Source organism: Symsagittifera roscoffensis, chromosome 1 (genome assembly GCF_963678635.1).
Source record: "Symsagittifera roscoffensis chromosome 1, txSymRosc1.1, whole genome shotgun sequence".
NCBI classification, from domain to species: Eukaryota; Metazoa; Xenacoelomorpha; order Acoela; family Convolutidae; genus Symsagittifera; species Symsagittifera roscoffensis.
Window position 1 is genome coordinate 93,527,335 of NC_087062.1, and position 16,841 is coordinate 93,544,175.

The following is a 16,841-nucleotide window of genomic DNA, read 5'->3' on the forward strand; positions in this document are numbered from 1 at the left end:
AATTTTACACTGCGGGCCTATGGCTTATGCGTCAACAGACAAAACTAATTTAGAAAGTTTAATTTAAAATCAAATGAGATTTGATATTGTTTGGTTTAAGAGAAGAAATGAGAGCATAGAAGAATTCTATGGATTATTAAAGTTGCTATGTAAGCTTTTGAGAAAAGAATGCAAATCGACCATAGTTCGTGAAGCTGTAACTAAGAAAAATTTGAATGAAATGTTGAATATGAGAGTTTCAGCTAGGTAGATACCTGTGATTTCAAGGTATAGTAAAAAACTTTGCTAAATGTTGGAGTTAGAAAAGTTTGTTTTAAAATACTACCCAGATGTTGTATCCTGGGTTCACGGCTGCACAGAATATCAAATACAACTCTTCAATCTCGAGATTTGGACTTTTTCATCCTATGTTTTTTTTCAACTGGTTAAAAAACTTTGAATAGGAATAAAGTAGCAAAAAATTTGCTGTCACGGATAGGTATATTGCTGAATTTTAATTTATCTTTTTTCGTCTTTCCACTAAATCGTTTTTCTTATTGCTTTATTGATTAACTATCGATGTTAACAATCAATAGAAGTCGTAACAGGATCAGCGTCGCGTCAAAGCGAGCTGCAAAATTCAACGTTGTTCTTGCAACGAGATTTAATTTTGTTGAAAATGTGCTAATTTTTTACTGTGAATTGAATCTATATTGCAAATAATTTATGATATTATATTATTATTCCACGGTTTTAGCTAAAACAGCATGCAAATCTATGTTGAGTACTGAAATGGGGATTAGTTGTTAGTAAAGAAAATGATGCGAGTGGATTGTCTGCACTGTTTTACAGTTTGAAAGAATAATTGAAAATCAGCGATACATTTATTTTCAGATTGTGACAAATGAAGTTGAAGCGGTTTCTGCTGCGTTATTATCCTCCTGGAATAATTCTGGAGTACAATCACAAATCAGACGGCAATGACGACCAGAAAACGAGGACAAAATCAATCGATCTGATCGACCTCACGCCGAACACTGACGTAGACCAGGTTGTGATGGAAATCATCCAGAAGGAACCTCTAATCTCGCCCTCGAGGAGCGACCAGATTCGGAACTTAGTCGAAAGATTGCAAGACAAGTTAGCACAATCGGTTAATCAGGAATATCATTTGTTCAAGGTGCTCCGTGCACACATACTGCCACTGACTAATTTCGCTTTCAATAAATCGGGCAACCGTTTCATCACAGGCAGCTACGATCGTACTTGTAAAGTGTGGGACACAGATTCGGGTGAGGAACTGCATACATTAGAAGGCCATAGAAATGTAGTTTACTCGGTCGCTTTCAACTTGCCTTACGGAGACAAAATTGCGACTGGCTCCTTCGATAAAACGTGTAAGCTGTGGAGTCTAGAAACGGGTAAGTGCTATTACACATACAAAGGTCACACGGCAGAAATTGTTTGTGTCAAGTTTGATCCCTTAAGTCGAGTCATTGCCTCGGGAAGCATGGACACGACTGTAAAACTGTGGGACGTCCAGGACGGGTATGAGATTACTACATTCTCAGGTCATTCAGCCGAAGTCATTGACGTTCAGTTCAATTCTACAGGAGAAAAATTGATATCAGGATCATTTGATAACACCGTCTCTTTGTGGGATATTAAAGGTGACAGGCGTGAACACTATTTCATAGGGCACAGAGGCGAAGTTTCCAGCGTCTGTTTCAATTTCGACGGAAGTTTAGTTGCGAGTGGAAGTATGGATAAAAGTTGCAAACTCTGGGACCCAAGAGTGGGAAAGTGCGTGAATACTCTTCTTGGTCACGAAGACGAAATATTAGACGTTTGTTTCGATAGTACAGGACAGTACCTTGCCACAGCGTCTGCGGATTCGACCGCTAGAGTATACAACGTGAAAACCATGCAAATGATCACAAAGCTTGAAGGTCATGAAGGTGAGATATCAAAGCTGCAATTCAACCCGCAAGGAACCAGAATTTTGACTGCCAGCTCTGACAAAACTTGTCGGCTCTGGGATCCGTTTTCGGGAAAGTGTGAGAAGGTTCTAGAAGGACACACTGACGAAATTTTCAGCTGCGCCTTCAATTACGAAGGAAATATAATAATTACTGGAAGTAAGGATAATACCTGCCGCATATGGAAGTGAATGTATGTTCATCAAAGTCTGAAATCAGCTTGAATTTGGTACTATAAATTATGTAATCATCGCTCTTGATAAATTTCACACTCAAAGTTGAAAGGTAGTTTCAATTCAGTTTTAGTTATAATTTGCTGACCTTTACTAAATAACTTGCCGCTTTTATGTACTTATGTATCATTTTGTAAATAATTATAAAGCTCCGAATTGTTTATTGCATAATACATCTTTTGATTCTTCGATTTTGAAGATCTTCCTAAAAGGAATTTTGATAAGTGCTTCTAAGTCTTAAAACTGTATGTGGTGTCTTTTAAGAGATTTATCGAATGGTTGATCAAATAAGGAACAACATGATTATTCTGAGTAAGAAGTATGCTCGCCTGGACCACGAAAATTTCAACCAAGTGTACCAGGAACATTTCAATGAGTGTGTTCCGTACCAACAAGCCGGATTCAGATCGCTTCTTGATATGTTCAACAGGTGATATATTAGCATAAATGACACTTTTTTCAAATTTACGAGAGAAATATTGGATTTTTTTGATCGTTTTGATATAATAACTATAGAATACTTGAGATGTTCAGCTTTTCAGTAAACGGAAAAACTTGATTGATATGATTTGGATATTAGCGTAACTATTTAGTAGTGATTTTGTGAGCGCTACGATCAAAATTCTTATATATCAGTGTGCACTAGAGGACAAGTAGCCAAGGGTGCGTTCGGGTACTACAAGGATACCAATGGCGAGCCATATAACTTCGTGCTGACTAGTATCCAATACTCTGAAGAAGATGCTCAGTCTCCTATTTTGCTGCAAAGCTCCTCGCTTCTCGAACAGCAGCGACACGAAGGTGCTGGCGTTCCTCATCTACCTGGATCAGAACTGAAACTGATGAGTATTCATGGTGTCACTTACCTGCCACAACAGTATTCAATCTATATTGTAAGTAATTTAAAGGCAATTTTGTGTTTCTGAAGTTGAATGTTCATTTTAAAATCACTTTTGGAAAAAGAAGTTGATAAAATTTGATAAAGCCTGAACTTTAAATGCGTTAACTTAAAAAGATTTCGAGTCATGAATTGATTATAAAAAAGTTATATCGAAATGACTGTCACTGTTAGCGCAAGATTATTTAAGAAAGATAATGTGTGCAATTAAAACGAAATTCTAAAGACGATGTGTATTATAGAGAGCTGTGAGAGATTTTTTTGCACAAATTTGTCATTTGTGTTATAGGATTAGTCCGCTTTTGTTAATCGAAGTCGAATTTTTCTTTCTTTATATAGAAATCGTTAAAATTTTCTCGTTTTCAGGAAGAGCACAAGCGACTCACCAAAAACAATCTTCGACAACGCGTCCTAGTTTGCGCCAAATACAACAGGATACCATACATGCCACAGTCAAACCATTTAGTTAATGTAACAACTGCTAATGACGTCACTAGCTTCAGTGCTCGATTAAAGGGAGATTTCTACTCTAGTTGGTTCCTGGAATTACAAGATCATTTGAAAACCTTCTATTACACGACAAAGAATAAGCAGAAGTATTCAATTTATAATTATCCTGGTAAGATTTTCTAGCCTTAATAGATCCAAAAGAGAAACCCTAGATAATCGGCTGTTTATTTTAAATGCAGTAACTGAATTTCGACCTTATGCTGAAAAAATTCCAAATTTTCTGACTGAAAACTGTTCGAAATTTCATGACCGAGTTCGAGGTTTGATTTTGACTTCCTTCTTTTGCAATGATAAACATGCAAATGATACAAAACAACGGGAATAGGTTTGTTTCGAAAGTAGTTTTTACTTTTTAGAACCTCAGCCCCTTGTTTGCAATATCCGCAAACCTCGAGGAAACGTTCAGCTTCAAGATTGACAAGTCATTGCTTTCAGCCTCCTTATTCCACAGGGAGTTTAGGTTCGCGGTTTGATTAAACAAAAGGTTTGTTTAGGTTTGCGGTTCGTGCTGGCGGCGTCCTATACCGTAGCGGACATGGTTTGTCGCATTGAACGCTGGGTTTCTTCCCTGCTGCTTTTTCGCTGTTGCTCTTCTTCGCCTTCTGGAGTTTCTATCGGACGTTTCGGTGGGCTTCCAGTGGGAGTCAGTGGTTTGTGGATATATCGGTGTTCACTTCTCTTGGCTTGAAGATTTCGTAATAAGCTTTGCTTCCTGTCTCTTGGGCGCTCCGATTTTCTGGGTGCGAGTATATTCTAATTGGTCTCAGCTCTCCTTCTTCGAATTCGTGCTTCCTTTGGCCCCGCAGGCAACCTTCTTCCTTTGAACCGATAATTTGCGACGTCGGGTGTGTCGCGCGTCATGAAATTTCACGGTTTCTGTGTTGGAGCGGAGCGGTGCCCTGTTTCATTCCTTGGAGTTTATTGCAGCTTCGAATTTCCCTGACATCCTGAGGTGTTTCAGGCTTTGGATCGTTTTCCTTCATGAGTTCTCCAGCTTTCCTGTACATTTTTAGTGGCCTTCGATGCTATACAAGAACCTAAATCTACGGCCCATTCAGCTTTGCGATAGACTTTACCGAATGGCGCATAATCGTTTGGTCAGTTTTTCTGGCCACTTTATTGTTTGGCTTGCCGAAGTAAGGTAGTAGTAGTAAAGGATTTTGAGTACCTCGAGGGTTCCCACCATCATGTCAGTCCATTTTTTGTCGTATCTTGCTCAATTTGTTGCGGCTTTATATCTGCAAAGTATTCTCCATGTGCATTTTCCTGTCTCGGTGAAGCAGTTTTCGAAAAACCGTGGTATGTATACCAGTGAGTGTTTTTTGTTGGTGTGCTGTTTTCGTCTCCATGAACTCTGATTTTGTACTTGTTAAGTGTTTTTGTTATTCTGAAGGAGTTTTGTTTTTGTCAAATCTACTTATTCTGTACTCGCGCCGCTTCATATGTATGATATATTCGTCTTTTCGAAACGTGACCAAGTCCAATTTGATGTCATATTTATTGCTGACAAGACCTAAAAAGAAGTATTGTCTAGTTAAATAATCCAATGTAAAGGCCTAGAGGGAGAATGCCGAGGGCTCCTAATCTTTCTTTTTATTCCAATCTTGAAAACAAAAACCACTTGGTTTTAAGTTTCTGCAAGCTTAAGCATGCTTGCTCTGCTCGGATACCATGTTTGAGACGCACAGTCAGAGACGTGACGAGGACTACGTATCCCGTGTGTGGATGTAACCCTGTGTTCTAGTGACCGCTTCGTGTTAAGTTTCTTTTAATTTGATAAGGCGTTTAGGGTCTTTTTACTCGGAAACTACAGTTTTCAGTCCGTGTCAAATTGCTCGATACTAAGGAGTCCGAGATCGGTTTGGGTCCTTACACCTATCAAAGCATAGTTGCTTCCAGGTTTCCTTTGATAATAGAACATTTGATTCTTAGCGATTTCTCGATACTTTTCGTGGCAATGTTATTGAATGGATTGAATTAAAAGGTATCAGTAAGCAGATACATGAGCACGTTTAGAGCAAGTGCAAAGATACAAAATAATGATTCAAATGCGATATATCGTAGGTATCAAAAATTGATATAGCGCGTATATGTAAGTGTTTAAATATCACCAGTAGCTATCAAATGCAGGATTTCAGTCATTGTCTTTGATAAATTGTCTGCGATAAAAGGACAGGTCCAGTAGAGGTGCTGAGGAGATTCTATATGGTGTCCACAGAATTTACAAACGCAAAATGTCTCCGTAGAGTTTTCGTAGCAGTTTCCACTTGTACAAATTTTGTGATGGAGGCCATTCGTGTAAAACAAAGCGATAGAGCTTCTTCTTGGCTGTTTTGATTTCTGTATTTCCAGAAAGTCGTCTTCGTACAGATGATGGATAAGTTTGGAGTTTGAAGTGAATTTTGAGATCCCAGCCCACCTTTTCCAAAAATAGGCAATAACTTTCACTGAAAAATCAGTTGAACTGGATGTTGTCGTCAATCCATACGAACATGAAGGTAAAACAACAGCATTCAGCAGTCGCCACGCCGATTAAAATGATATTTTATGAAAATTTACCTTTGCTGCAAGAATATTGACAGAATGAATACCCTTTCTGTGTAGTTCTGAGTTATGCATTTTGTCTTTCATGAATGCTGATATTGTCACACCTAAGTATTCAAACCTTTTCCAAAAATAGGCAATAACTTTCACTAAAAAATCAGTTGAACTGGATGTTGTCGACAATCCGTACGAACATGAAGGTAAAACATTAGCATTCAGCAGTCGCCACGCCGACAAAAATGATATTTTTACTGAAAATTTACCTTTGCGGCAAGAATATTGACAGAAGTAATACCCTTTCTATGTAGTTTTGAGTTATGTATTTTGTCTTTCATGAATGCTGATTTTGTCACACCTAAGTATTCAAACGAATTGACGTATTCCAGAGGTTGACCCTTGTATAAAACAATGTCCTTTCTGCCAGTATGACTACCTTTTCTTATTTTCATCATTTTAGTTTTGGAAATATTCACAGTAAGGTTGTTTTTCCGGCAATAAATCTTTAACCTTTTGAGCGCTTCAGTCATTTGTTGAGTACTGTTTGTCACGATCGCTAAATCATCTGCATAAAAATAACAACTACCAAAAATAGATAGTATAAGAGCGAGATCTGCTGTAAAAAGAATAAATAGAAGGGGAGAAAGTGGATCACCCTGAAGTAAGCCCCTGTTTTGGTTTATACGGTCAGAGACAAAATCGCAGATACAAATCCTGAGATAATTGATGCGAAGATTAACGCTCAAAATGTTGTGAAATTTTGTGCTTAAGCCGTTGTTTTTGAATTTTTCTAGTAATTGGTTCCTAACTACTGTGTCAAACGCCTTGCTGAAATCAACATAGCAAACATAAGTTTGCTTATTTGTCTTGAACCTTGCTGCCACCTCCGTTTTGAGTGCTTGGACTGCTGCATTAATGTTCGAGCGGTTTCTGACAAACCCGATCTGGTTTTGGGGTATCTTCTTGTTTTCAACGCTCCACTTATATAATCTGGCTTGTAAAACTGATGTGAAAACTTTTTAAATACTGTTGCCGAGTGCAAGTCCTCTGTAATTGTCTGGATTTTTCTCGTCCCCTTTTTTCAAAGAGGTTTTAATAATGAAATTCTCCAACTTTTCGGGATATTTTCTTGAGATAAAATACTATTGAACAGTTGAAGCAGTAGTGGCAAAAAAACAGAGGTTGGATTTGACGCAGATACCATCTGGCCCTGGAGCTTTGTTTGGTTTGGTTTTATCAACAACCTGAATCAGTTCTTCGGTTAATTCAGCGTCAAGTTTATCATCAGTCGAAATGTGTTCCGTTAATTCTATCAATTTGTCACTTTTTGAGTTTTTCACGTTCAATAGATTTTGAAAGTGGTTTTTCCAATCGTCGTTCTGTACATTTGACGTGATAACTTCTGTGCGTTTTGAGTTCAAAATATTCCAGAATTGTGATCTGTCTGTCTCAGCAGTCTCAATAATTGAATTTTCTCTGTGAAGATTGTAGAGACGACTTTTGCTTCTACACATCTTTTTGAATAATTGTTTTTCAGTCGAACTAATTTGATTGCAGCCGGTTCTGAGGGCAGACTTCAGTTTGCGATTTTGTTGATAGCAATCTTTGTCGATTGCTTTCGAACTGTGTCAGCTTTGAAGTAAACTGCGAGCAGTACGCAGACAGAGAGTTCAATTGCTAGCACATTAGCAATTTCTCTTAAAAATCGATGTTTTTCGTTGACTCTTTTGTTGATTCCAATCAGTAGTCCACCAGTCGGTCTGCCTCTTATCAGTTTTTCGCTTTCAGGCAATTAGTAAAATGGGAGTCCAGGTGAATATCTGCTGTCGCAAATGTTTCGGTGAGTAAAATAAAATCGGTATTGTACATATAACTGTCTAGAAAATGGATGTTGTTTTTTGCTCCTTCAATGTTCCAAAGTAGCAAACTTGACTGCACATTTAGTCAATTCTGTCTGGAATTTTCTTTTTCAATATCTTTACCAGAGCGTATGATAAACTCTGTGCCTGGGTTGTCATGTCTGCTTTCTCGGAGTGTTTTTCGTAGTTTGCATTCCTCTTCTTGTTGTAGTTTTGTCAAGTCCGGTTTCAAATACACATTTTCATAGATCTCAATTTGTCGTAATTTTTTCGCGTTTTTCAAGATCAGTTGTTTGACTTCAGCCGAAACCAGTTCGATCTTCAATAATTGAGCTCCTTTCTCGTTTTTCTTCCCAATTCTCTTTGTTCGTATATTTTCTACTGTCGGAATTTCCAAGTCCTCTAGTAGTTTCTTCGCAAATAGAACATCGTTTTCGTCGGTATCTGGTGTTGTTACCAAAACTACCACGTTTTTTGCTCGATACTGTTGTTGTGTGTTTTCAGTCTGTACTTTTTTGACTATCTCTGCATAAGACTTTGTTTCAACAGCTGTTATTGGACTGTTTTCATTTTTGAGTTGATCCATCAATTGATTTGTAATTCTCGCAGTACAAAATCCGCAACAGAACGGTTCTTTCAGTAGCTTTTGTTTACGTCCTAGCTTCTTCGGTATAAGAATAGTTGTCCATACGGAGTAGTCTTCAGACGTTCACTGTACTTCCAGCTCGACATAATCTTCTTTGGAATCTTCAAGTTCTTCATCGCACGGCAGGTTGACAGGTTGTTGTTTCCGTGTTGATATTGGCATTGTTAGATGTTCATCTCAAACTATTTAATAGGTTTATCACAACAAATAAGCGTGTCAATGTCAAGACTGGTCTGATTAAGTATTATTGCTTTGGAGTCGTCCGCATAAGCGTAGCTATCTGTTTGAGGTAATCTGTCTTACAGATCATTTATGAATAATAATAAGAATCATAGCGGCCTAAGTGAAGAGCCTTGAGAGTCTGCTGGTTATAACCCTCGAACTCGATTTACTGTTTCGAATTTTCACAAATTGCTGTCTATCAGGTAAGTAAGAAATATTAAGCTGCAATAAGTTTCCTACAATTTCAGAAGACTCAACGTGTAAGGATGTCATGGGGGACTTTATTGAAGCCCTTCGCTAATCAAGATACATAATTTACTAATTTTTTTGTCGTTCACTTCTTTTTTTTTTCATCCAAAAGGAGAAGTAACTGTAAAGTTGCTGGTCTTTTTTTCCGAAAGCCATCTTGATTTTCATGTAATTTCCCTTTGACAAGATTAATTGTTCCATCAAACAAGTTTTTCAAAGATTTTCGAGCAGCAAAGCATGCTTATCGGACGATAACAGCTTACATTCGCTCTGTAACCTTCTTTAAATATGGGTTTAACTTGAATTACCTTTCACAAGTTTTCTTAGTTTAGACAAGTTTGGAAGCAATTTGCACAGCGTTTTGTGACATTTTTCATGATCAATTTACTGATTTCGAGTGTTTCCATGATTGCGCTTGAATAACTTTCCTGGACTTCGATTTTGAGTAATATTGGAAAGTTTGGTTCTAAAGCCGGCATTTTCAGATTTTAGATTCTGACGAAGTAATTATTACACGCTGACGAAGTAATTGTTAAAAATTTTGCATTTTTTGTGCTTTCATTCATTTTTTTTTGCCAAGTATTTGACAATCGGTGGAAATTTGGCTGTTTTTCGGATGCTTTTCGATTATTTATGTATCTTCTGCGTTTGAGGATCTGCTCCTCGAGCTCAATTAAGTCTTTCTCCAATTTATTCCGTATATTAAATAACTGTGGTGAATTTTCAAATTTTCAGCAAACAAACCACCGATTACAAGTTAACGATATATCAAAGTGTCGAAAATCCTCAGAAAAATAGGAATATTTTTTCAATCGGGAAGAAAATTGAACAAGACTGCTGTATATCAGAGCAAAGTCTTAAATATTTCGACTGCACTTAGGGCCAATTGAAAAGTTTTTTTTGTTGAATAATTGACAAAACAATTGAAAAAAAAGATGTTTTTTTAAATTGTTTCTTCATTTTACCCCCCTCACGCTATACGAGTGTTTTTAGCGTCTCGTTTTGTCATAATAGAATAACATTGCTGGCCTCAATTCAATGTGGAACGCATCAATTCGCTTTTCGCTTCTTCCGCGTGTTATAATTACGCAACATATCGCACTTAATTATCCCATATTGGACAAATTAGCAATTTTCAAACGCCTGTAACTTTACGAAACATGATCACAGGTGAAATATCTTTCTAAATTTGAGCTAAAGATAACAAAATCTCTCCGACGTTAACTAAGCGTTTTTGATTGATTTGTTTTATACCAAGTCGACAATTGACTGAACAAAATAAAACAACACCAAGCATAAACATTACTCACTTTCTTCAAAAGACAGAACAACAAGATTGCTCGTATCAGGGCAAGACCCGGAATGTTTCGACTGCCTTTCAAGTTCCACGGAGCAGTTGTAATATGAAAAAGTTAAATGTAATAAAATAAAACGAGATTTTTTAATTTGAGATTTTTTTGAAAATCATCACCACTCACGCCATATGAAGTACAAACTGATAGATTTTGCTTCTAGTAACAAATTAATGATGGCTAATAAGCTTACTTCGACCAATTTGAAACGATTTTAAGACGGCTTAAAACTATATTACGGGTTAATAGCGCGAAATATATCGCGCATAAATTCTCCCAAATTGGCCAAAATGGCTATCTTTAAATTCACATAACTCCACGAAGAATGATCACAAGTGAGATATTTTTCCAAATTGAAACTGAGGACAACAATACCTTTTGAATGATTTTTTAAAAATTCCATCAAATTGCTAGTTGAAAAGTCGAAATTTGTCTCAGAAAAATAACCACCCGGAAGACAAATGTTCCGTTACTTTCGTTACGAAAGTCGGAACAAAAATGATTGTGCTTGTAGAATTACGAACTTCTTTTTCAGACAATTTTGTTTTAGAGGTTTCATTTTTTGAGTCTCGTATTTGCTGTTTGTCTTATTGAGTCTCACTACAAGTTTAATTTATTGAGTCAATGTCAAAACTCAAACTTGAAGTGAGGCTCAATAAGCCAGGCTTTTCACATTTTGACCTTTGGGTTCTTTTTTTGGTAAATATACAAAACGATTTCAATGACCGGTTGACTTGAATGGCGTGATTGACTTTTAATTTATGTTTCTCGAATAACTAGAGTGAAAAGTGTGTTCATGAGATATAATGTTTTCAGTGAAAAAATTGATAATTTCAATGTAAAAATATTTCAAGTTAATAAAACTATAGCGCTTGGAAGAAAGTTTTGATACCTTCATAGAGTGTAGCTGTGATCATTTTTTTGGTCCATATAAAATTTTTGCTTCATTTTGAAGTAAATGTCGTTGAAGTGAAAATCATCGTTGAAAATAGGAATGTATTTGAGAGGAAAAATCTGCGCTGAATTTTCTTCCCTATTGGATATATGTACTTCTCAAGTTTAAGTTCAAATTTATCTGTTGATATGGAGGTAAGTTATGCATTCTGCCTACAAAAGTCGAAATGGGCCGGAAGATTCGACCCCATGCTTACCCAAAGGAACCCCCATTGGTACTTTTTAAGAAAAGCATTTTTGGCCGACCGACCCTAAAATTTGTCCAAAGGCGCCTTCGGCGCCAATATATACTTACTTTGAGGATGAGCGCGCGCCTAAAAAACGCGATTTCCGCCCCTGCCGCTTACTATTGTTTTTGCAAATGTTTTAAAATTTTCAGTTTTTTTTTTTACTTTTGAGCTGTAGCTGTCTTAGGCTATTTTAATTAAAGCAGGTTTTGTTATCTTATAAATACCGTTTATTTGTTTTTTTTTTCAATTGTCTTTTGGATACATTGAAGTGCAAAAGAACGAAGTGATAAGCACTGATATAGATCTCGATGATTTTTAATTTTTTTTTCCAGAAAAAATGATAATATTTGTTCACGGTCAAATTTGATTTTTCTGGTTTGACTTTTGATTTATTTTTAAAAATTCGTTTCCTTTTTTAAAATGAAGGCAAACTCAACTATCAAACAGCAAAAGTCACGAAAAAGGTTAATGACTTATAGTTGGAGTATTGCTATTGGAAAATTGGAGAAAAAAAATTACATGTAGATCCATTTTTCTCTAAATGGTAAAATTACGAAATAATTGACAGTCTTAAACAGTAACTGAAATTCAAAGAGCTTCAACGTGATGTTTTTTTATTGGAAAGAAAAATTTTCAAAAATGCAAAATCTTTTTTTTTCGGTTTCCTTGTTTTATACTTTTCCAACTGTCTGTTGGCTATGTTTGTGAAATTTAAATTAAATTAATATGATGTTATTAACACAGCTGTAAATTGATATGATCTTACAGGGTTTCTGAAGCAGGGCCAGGCTTGTGTCGTAACTCTTAATGGCAATATATACTGCCGTGCAGCGATTCTCAAAATGGAGAATTACGAGGAATCTTCAGAGATACAATGCGTGCTCGTTGACTTCGGAGTTGTTCACTCGATCTCCAAAGCAAGAATATTTATTATCGACCAAGTATTCATGCAACCTCCTATGCAGGTATGTATGAATAATGTGAAAAGCACAAGGCTGTTCGGGAAAACAATTTCTTTCTGAAATGAATGAATGTCCTTGTTGTATTTCCGGGTGAATCATGAATGTTGCTGGTTCTACTTAATAATCTCCACCCCTTTCAAGAAAGGGGGAAGATTGTTAAGTAGATCAAAATGGTCGACCAATCAGAATGCATCAAAATTAGAATTCTCAATAGAAAGCTCAGTGATAATTTACTGTATTTATTTATAGGGGTGTATATTCTTAAGTAGGTACCATAGGTGGGGGTGGGAGGGAGGGGGAGGGGGTGGGGAAGGTTGAGGGGGGAGGGGGAGGGGGAGGGATTTTTAGGTAGATCCATGTTGCTTTTGTCAGACGCGCGTTTTATATTGACTACGGTCATTTGCGCAATGAGGTTTGTCGAAATTTTATGCTATGTTTCGATGTTTTAGGCAATAGAAATGCGACTTTATGGGCTTTCACCTCCATCTGGGCATCGCCAATTTTGCCCTGAAGCTGTAAAGCTCATAATGAGTAACATATCTGCGAAAAGTGTGGATGATCAGTACAGTACTGAGTGCCAAATCGTCCGATTTTCACCACAATCTTTAGCAGTGGACTTGCGGCACAAAGGAAGCCCACTCACTGTGGCGGAATCGCTTCTAAAGGCCCAATTTGCAGTCAAGAATGAAGTCAATGAGCAGCAGTCGCCTAATGTGCAATCTCTGCAGTTTTTCCCGCCTTGCAAGGTGTACGCAGACATGATGGTATGTCGCACCAAAATTAATATCTTCATATTTTCCCTGTTCGAGTATTCGGTCTTCAATCCTCTCCCCCCCCCCCCCCCCAAATAGACCAAGTTAACATCCTCCACCCCCAAAGCTCAATTGAAATTCAATTTGCTAAGCGCTGCATGTGAAATGCTCGATTCTGATTGGCTGAAAATTCCCAACTTAGAACCAAGTTAACATCCTCCCCCCGAAAATGTTGGGGGGGGGGGGGGGGAGGAGGATGTTATTTTGGTCCTTTATATTTTTGGGATTTTGGTCCTTTATATTTTTGGGTCTTATGTTTTATACGGCCCAAATTCCTTATTTATAGATCGAGCTAACATTTGTGCGGTCAAAGGCCAGGCATTTCAATCAACATTTCCAGCAGATAAAAATATTAGCCGAAATCACTGAACAGAACTTCATCTTAAAATCAAATTAATTTCAAGCCACTTGTGAAACTTTTTCCAGGCGAGATAAGTTCAGAAAAAGGACTTCACTAGAACAAGTTCAACATTTTTGGTCGCTTCGGTCGCAAATCACATTACTTGGAGTCTAAGACAGAAATACTGGCTTCAGGCCTGAAGCAGGAATCGATGGTTTTTGGATTAAGTTCATTTCAATGCACAGAACTGGCTAGGGCATGGAGCGGTTATTCAGTTGGACTAAAAAAGGTTAACGGTCCATGTCATAGAAATGGCTGTTTTATTTCAGTTTTGTTTTGCAGTCAGTTAGTGGCTAACTGCTTTCAAAAGTCATTTGGGATTTTGACGTGTTAGTTAGAGGCGGGTTCAAGTTTATTAAAAATCATTCTTAACACTTCGAACAGTTTTTACATTTTTTCTAAGCCAAGTTATTTGCGAAAGAAGCGCAAAATTTGAGTTTTGTGTGGTATTTTATCTGGCAGAGTATTGTATTTACAAAAACTATCTTGGAAGACTACAATTGACATTCTACATACTATTGCACAAATCTGCCATAGTTAACCAATAGTTTTTAATATCATGATTTCCGAGGTTAGAGAGTTTTTTAGCGCTTGCACTCTTTCCTTGAAAAGTTGCCATTTTCGGTTTTGTTTAGGCGCTGGACGTCCGATACGAATAAGTTCCAGCTGATTGTCGACATTTTTTTTTGTTGTTTCAAAAGTCGGTTTGCCTACCACAAACTTGGCGAATTTCGTTGAATTTTTCGAATCCATACGCTGTTCCAGCCTTCGCAAAAATTTGTAGTCCTTAGTCGTGCTGGCCTATTCATAACATTCCACATTTTTGGGGAAAAAGTCAAAATCCAGGTTTTGTGAAAATATTGAAATAATTTGGTCATTACTGGGTACTGCGAAATTACATGGGCAAAGCTGGATAAACATGGGCAATATCTGCTCTTCTGGCAAATATGCCGAAGCCATAAGCATTCTTACCATCTTTTTCAGCCCAGGGTCTTTAGAATAAGAGCGTTTTGAGCCAAGTTCAGTCAAATGCCGAAATATTGATTGAGTAAAATGGAAAAGCATCCCAGATGCTCGGTTTCATCAAAATCTGATTCCAATGCTGATATTACCCCCCTTTCATAGTCAGTCACGATTTGCTGGGACACCCATTTGTGTCCAGTGAGACGATGAATTTTTTTGGAAATAATTTTGGCACTGGCAAGCCGGTTTTCCGCTAAGGAAACCAAAAACTGGTGGAAGACAACGTTCTTCATACAGACCGTGTAGCACATACAATTGGTCAAACGGTGAAGGGCACGCCTTGAAAGTTCCATCTGCAAATATTGCCTCTGAATTGAACAATAATGTCAAGTTTTTGTCGATTGCGAAGATCGTTACACCGCAATCCACGTCGTTAGCGAGTAAGAACCGCTCTTTTTTAAGAGTTAGGCGCCATTTTCCGGTTATAGAAACTTCTGGCATTTTGGTTGGTGTTCGAGGCACTTTTTTTTGACCGAGCTCGATAAAGACTGGATTTCATCGATCTGTAGTCCGATTTTTGAACAGACGTACTCTGCTCGAGAGCTTTGCCGTATATATTTCTTACGAGATTTGTCGGATCGCGTTTGGTATCTCTTAATTTTGCCGAAATTTTTCCATAGATATATAGGCTTTTTCATCGTTGTGATTGTGTTCTCCATGATACTTTTTGATCTCTTTGAATTTTGTTGATGTAATCATACGAACCATACAATTTGAGGATTTGTAAGACAAGCATTTCAAGTAAACGGCTTTCGAAGTTACAACTGATATTATATCGATAATTTCTAATTATTTTTATTTTACCTCTTTTTGAAGATATTAACTGAACTTGGTTTTCCATTTGATATTATGATGTAAATAACCTATATTAATTACATTTGGTAACAATATAAGTTTGAATTTTTTGGTTTATAGTGTAAGCTGTACGTTTAGTTTATTACATTCTTAATTATTACTACAAAAAAATACGTTCCCAATCGGGAGTCGATCCGCAGACCTACCGCCTTTTGAGCGTATATGCTACCTCCCAACTAACGATCCATGTTCACTGTATTCACTGTATTCGACCCTTCGCATATTAGTGATCCCACTGAGTTTTAGTCGACAAGTTGTGCGACTGACGATTTAGTTTGGAAGTTGTGCGACCGATTTATTATTTTGGAAGCAATGAACGTAAGAACCTATGGGAATTCACCATATTATGCATCAGAGTTCTCAATAATGTACGCACTATTTTATAATATCTGAAATTGCCAATTGTAATTAATCTAAAAAATCCAACCGCCGAAAAGACGCAGAGTAGTATATGCCGGACATCAAGCAGACGGGACTTGAAGCCAAATTGTAAATTTAGGGGCTTCAAGCCGAACATTTTCTCGTTAAGTAAAAAAAAACATGATTAATTTGAAAACTTTTTTGAAGAATTTCTCAATTTTATGATCTTTCTCCAGTAGTTATTGGCGTTTTCAAAAAATTTTAGCCTCAGAATGATGTTAAGGAAAGTTGAGAAATAAAACATGGCTGTAGACAATTTTCTCATTTATAAGCTATGCTTTTCAAAAACCGGCTGATATTATTAAAGGATACCAATCCCAAGTGATTCATTGTCCTGAATAAAGCTTATTATGGACTAAAGTTGCCCACATTTTTGTATTCGTTTTTATATTCGGCCAATGTTAATATTAAGTCCATGGAAATGTTAACTTTCTTTGGCATTTTCTGGCGATACTGAATCTGATTGGCTGATTTTTATTTCGACCCTTCGCCTATTAGTGATCCCACTGAGTTTTAGTCGACAAGTTTGATAAACTATACTGCCATGGGTGTCCCGTGTCCGGCAATTAAGACGACGGGACCAGCCTATTAGCTTGTGTGTCGATTAGCATGCTCATGTTAAAGAACGTTGTTTGAAGATTCACGTTTCGCTCACTCAAACTCTCTACCCGAGTTTTTATTTAGGCGAAGTTGCAATTTTACCACCGCTAACGAATC

The 16,841-nt window shown here is 37.1% G+C and overlaps 3 protein-coding genes across 3 annotated transcripts in view; 2 read left to right on the forward strand and 1 right to left on the reverse strand.

Moving 5' to 3' along the window:
• Positions 1-16,841, reverse strand: part of LOC134852815 (charged multivesicular body protein 4b-like) — a 326,219-nt gene that overhangs the window by 151,293 nt on the left and 158,085 nt on the right. The gene's annotated exons all lie outside the window — the stretch shown is intronic.
• On the forward strand, positions 853-2,382 carry LOC134852666 (dynein assembly factor with WD repeat domains 1-like). Its single transcript, XM_063868565.1, has one exon. The coding sequence runs from the start codon at positions 884-886 to the stop codon at positions 2,147-2,149; it is 1,266 nt and encodes a 421-aa protein (XP_063724635.1). The 5' UTR covers positions 853-883; the 3' UTR covers positions 2,150-2,382.
• Positions 2,460-14,485, forward strand: LOC134840788 (uncharacterized). The gene is made up of 6 exons (XM_063856819.1): positions 2,460-2,621; positions 2,838-3,084; positions 3,456-3,708; positions 12,421-12,617; positions 13,064-13,378; positions 14,462-14,485. Exons 1-6 carry the CDS (start codon positions 2,467-2,469, stop codon positions 14,483-14,485), a joined length of 1,191 nt encoding a protein of 396 aa, XP_063712889.1. The 5' UTR covers positions 2,460-2,466.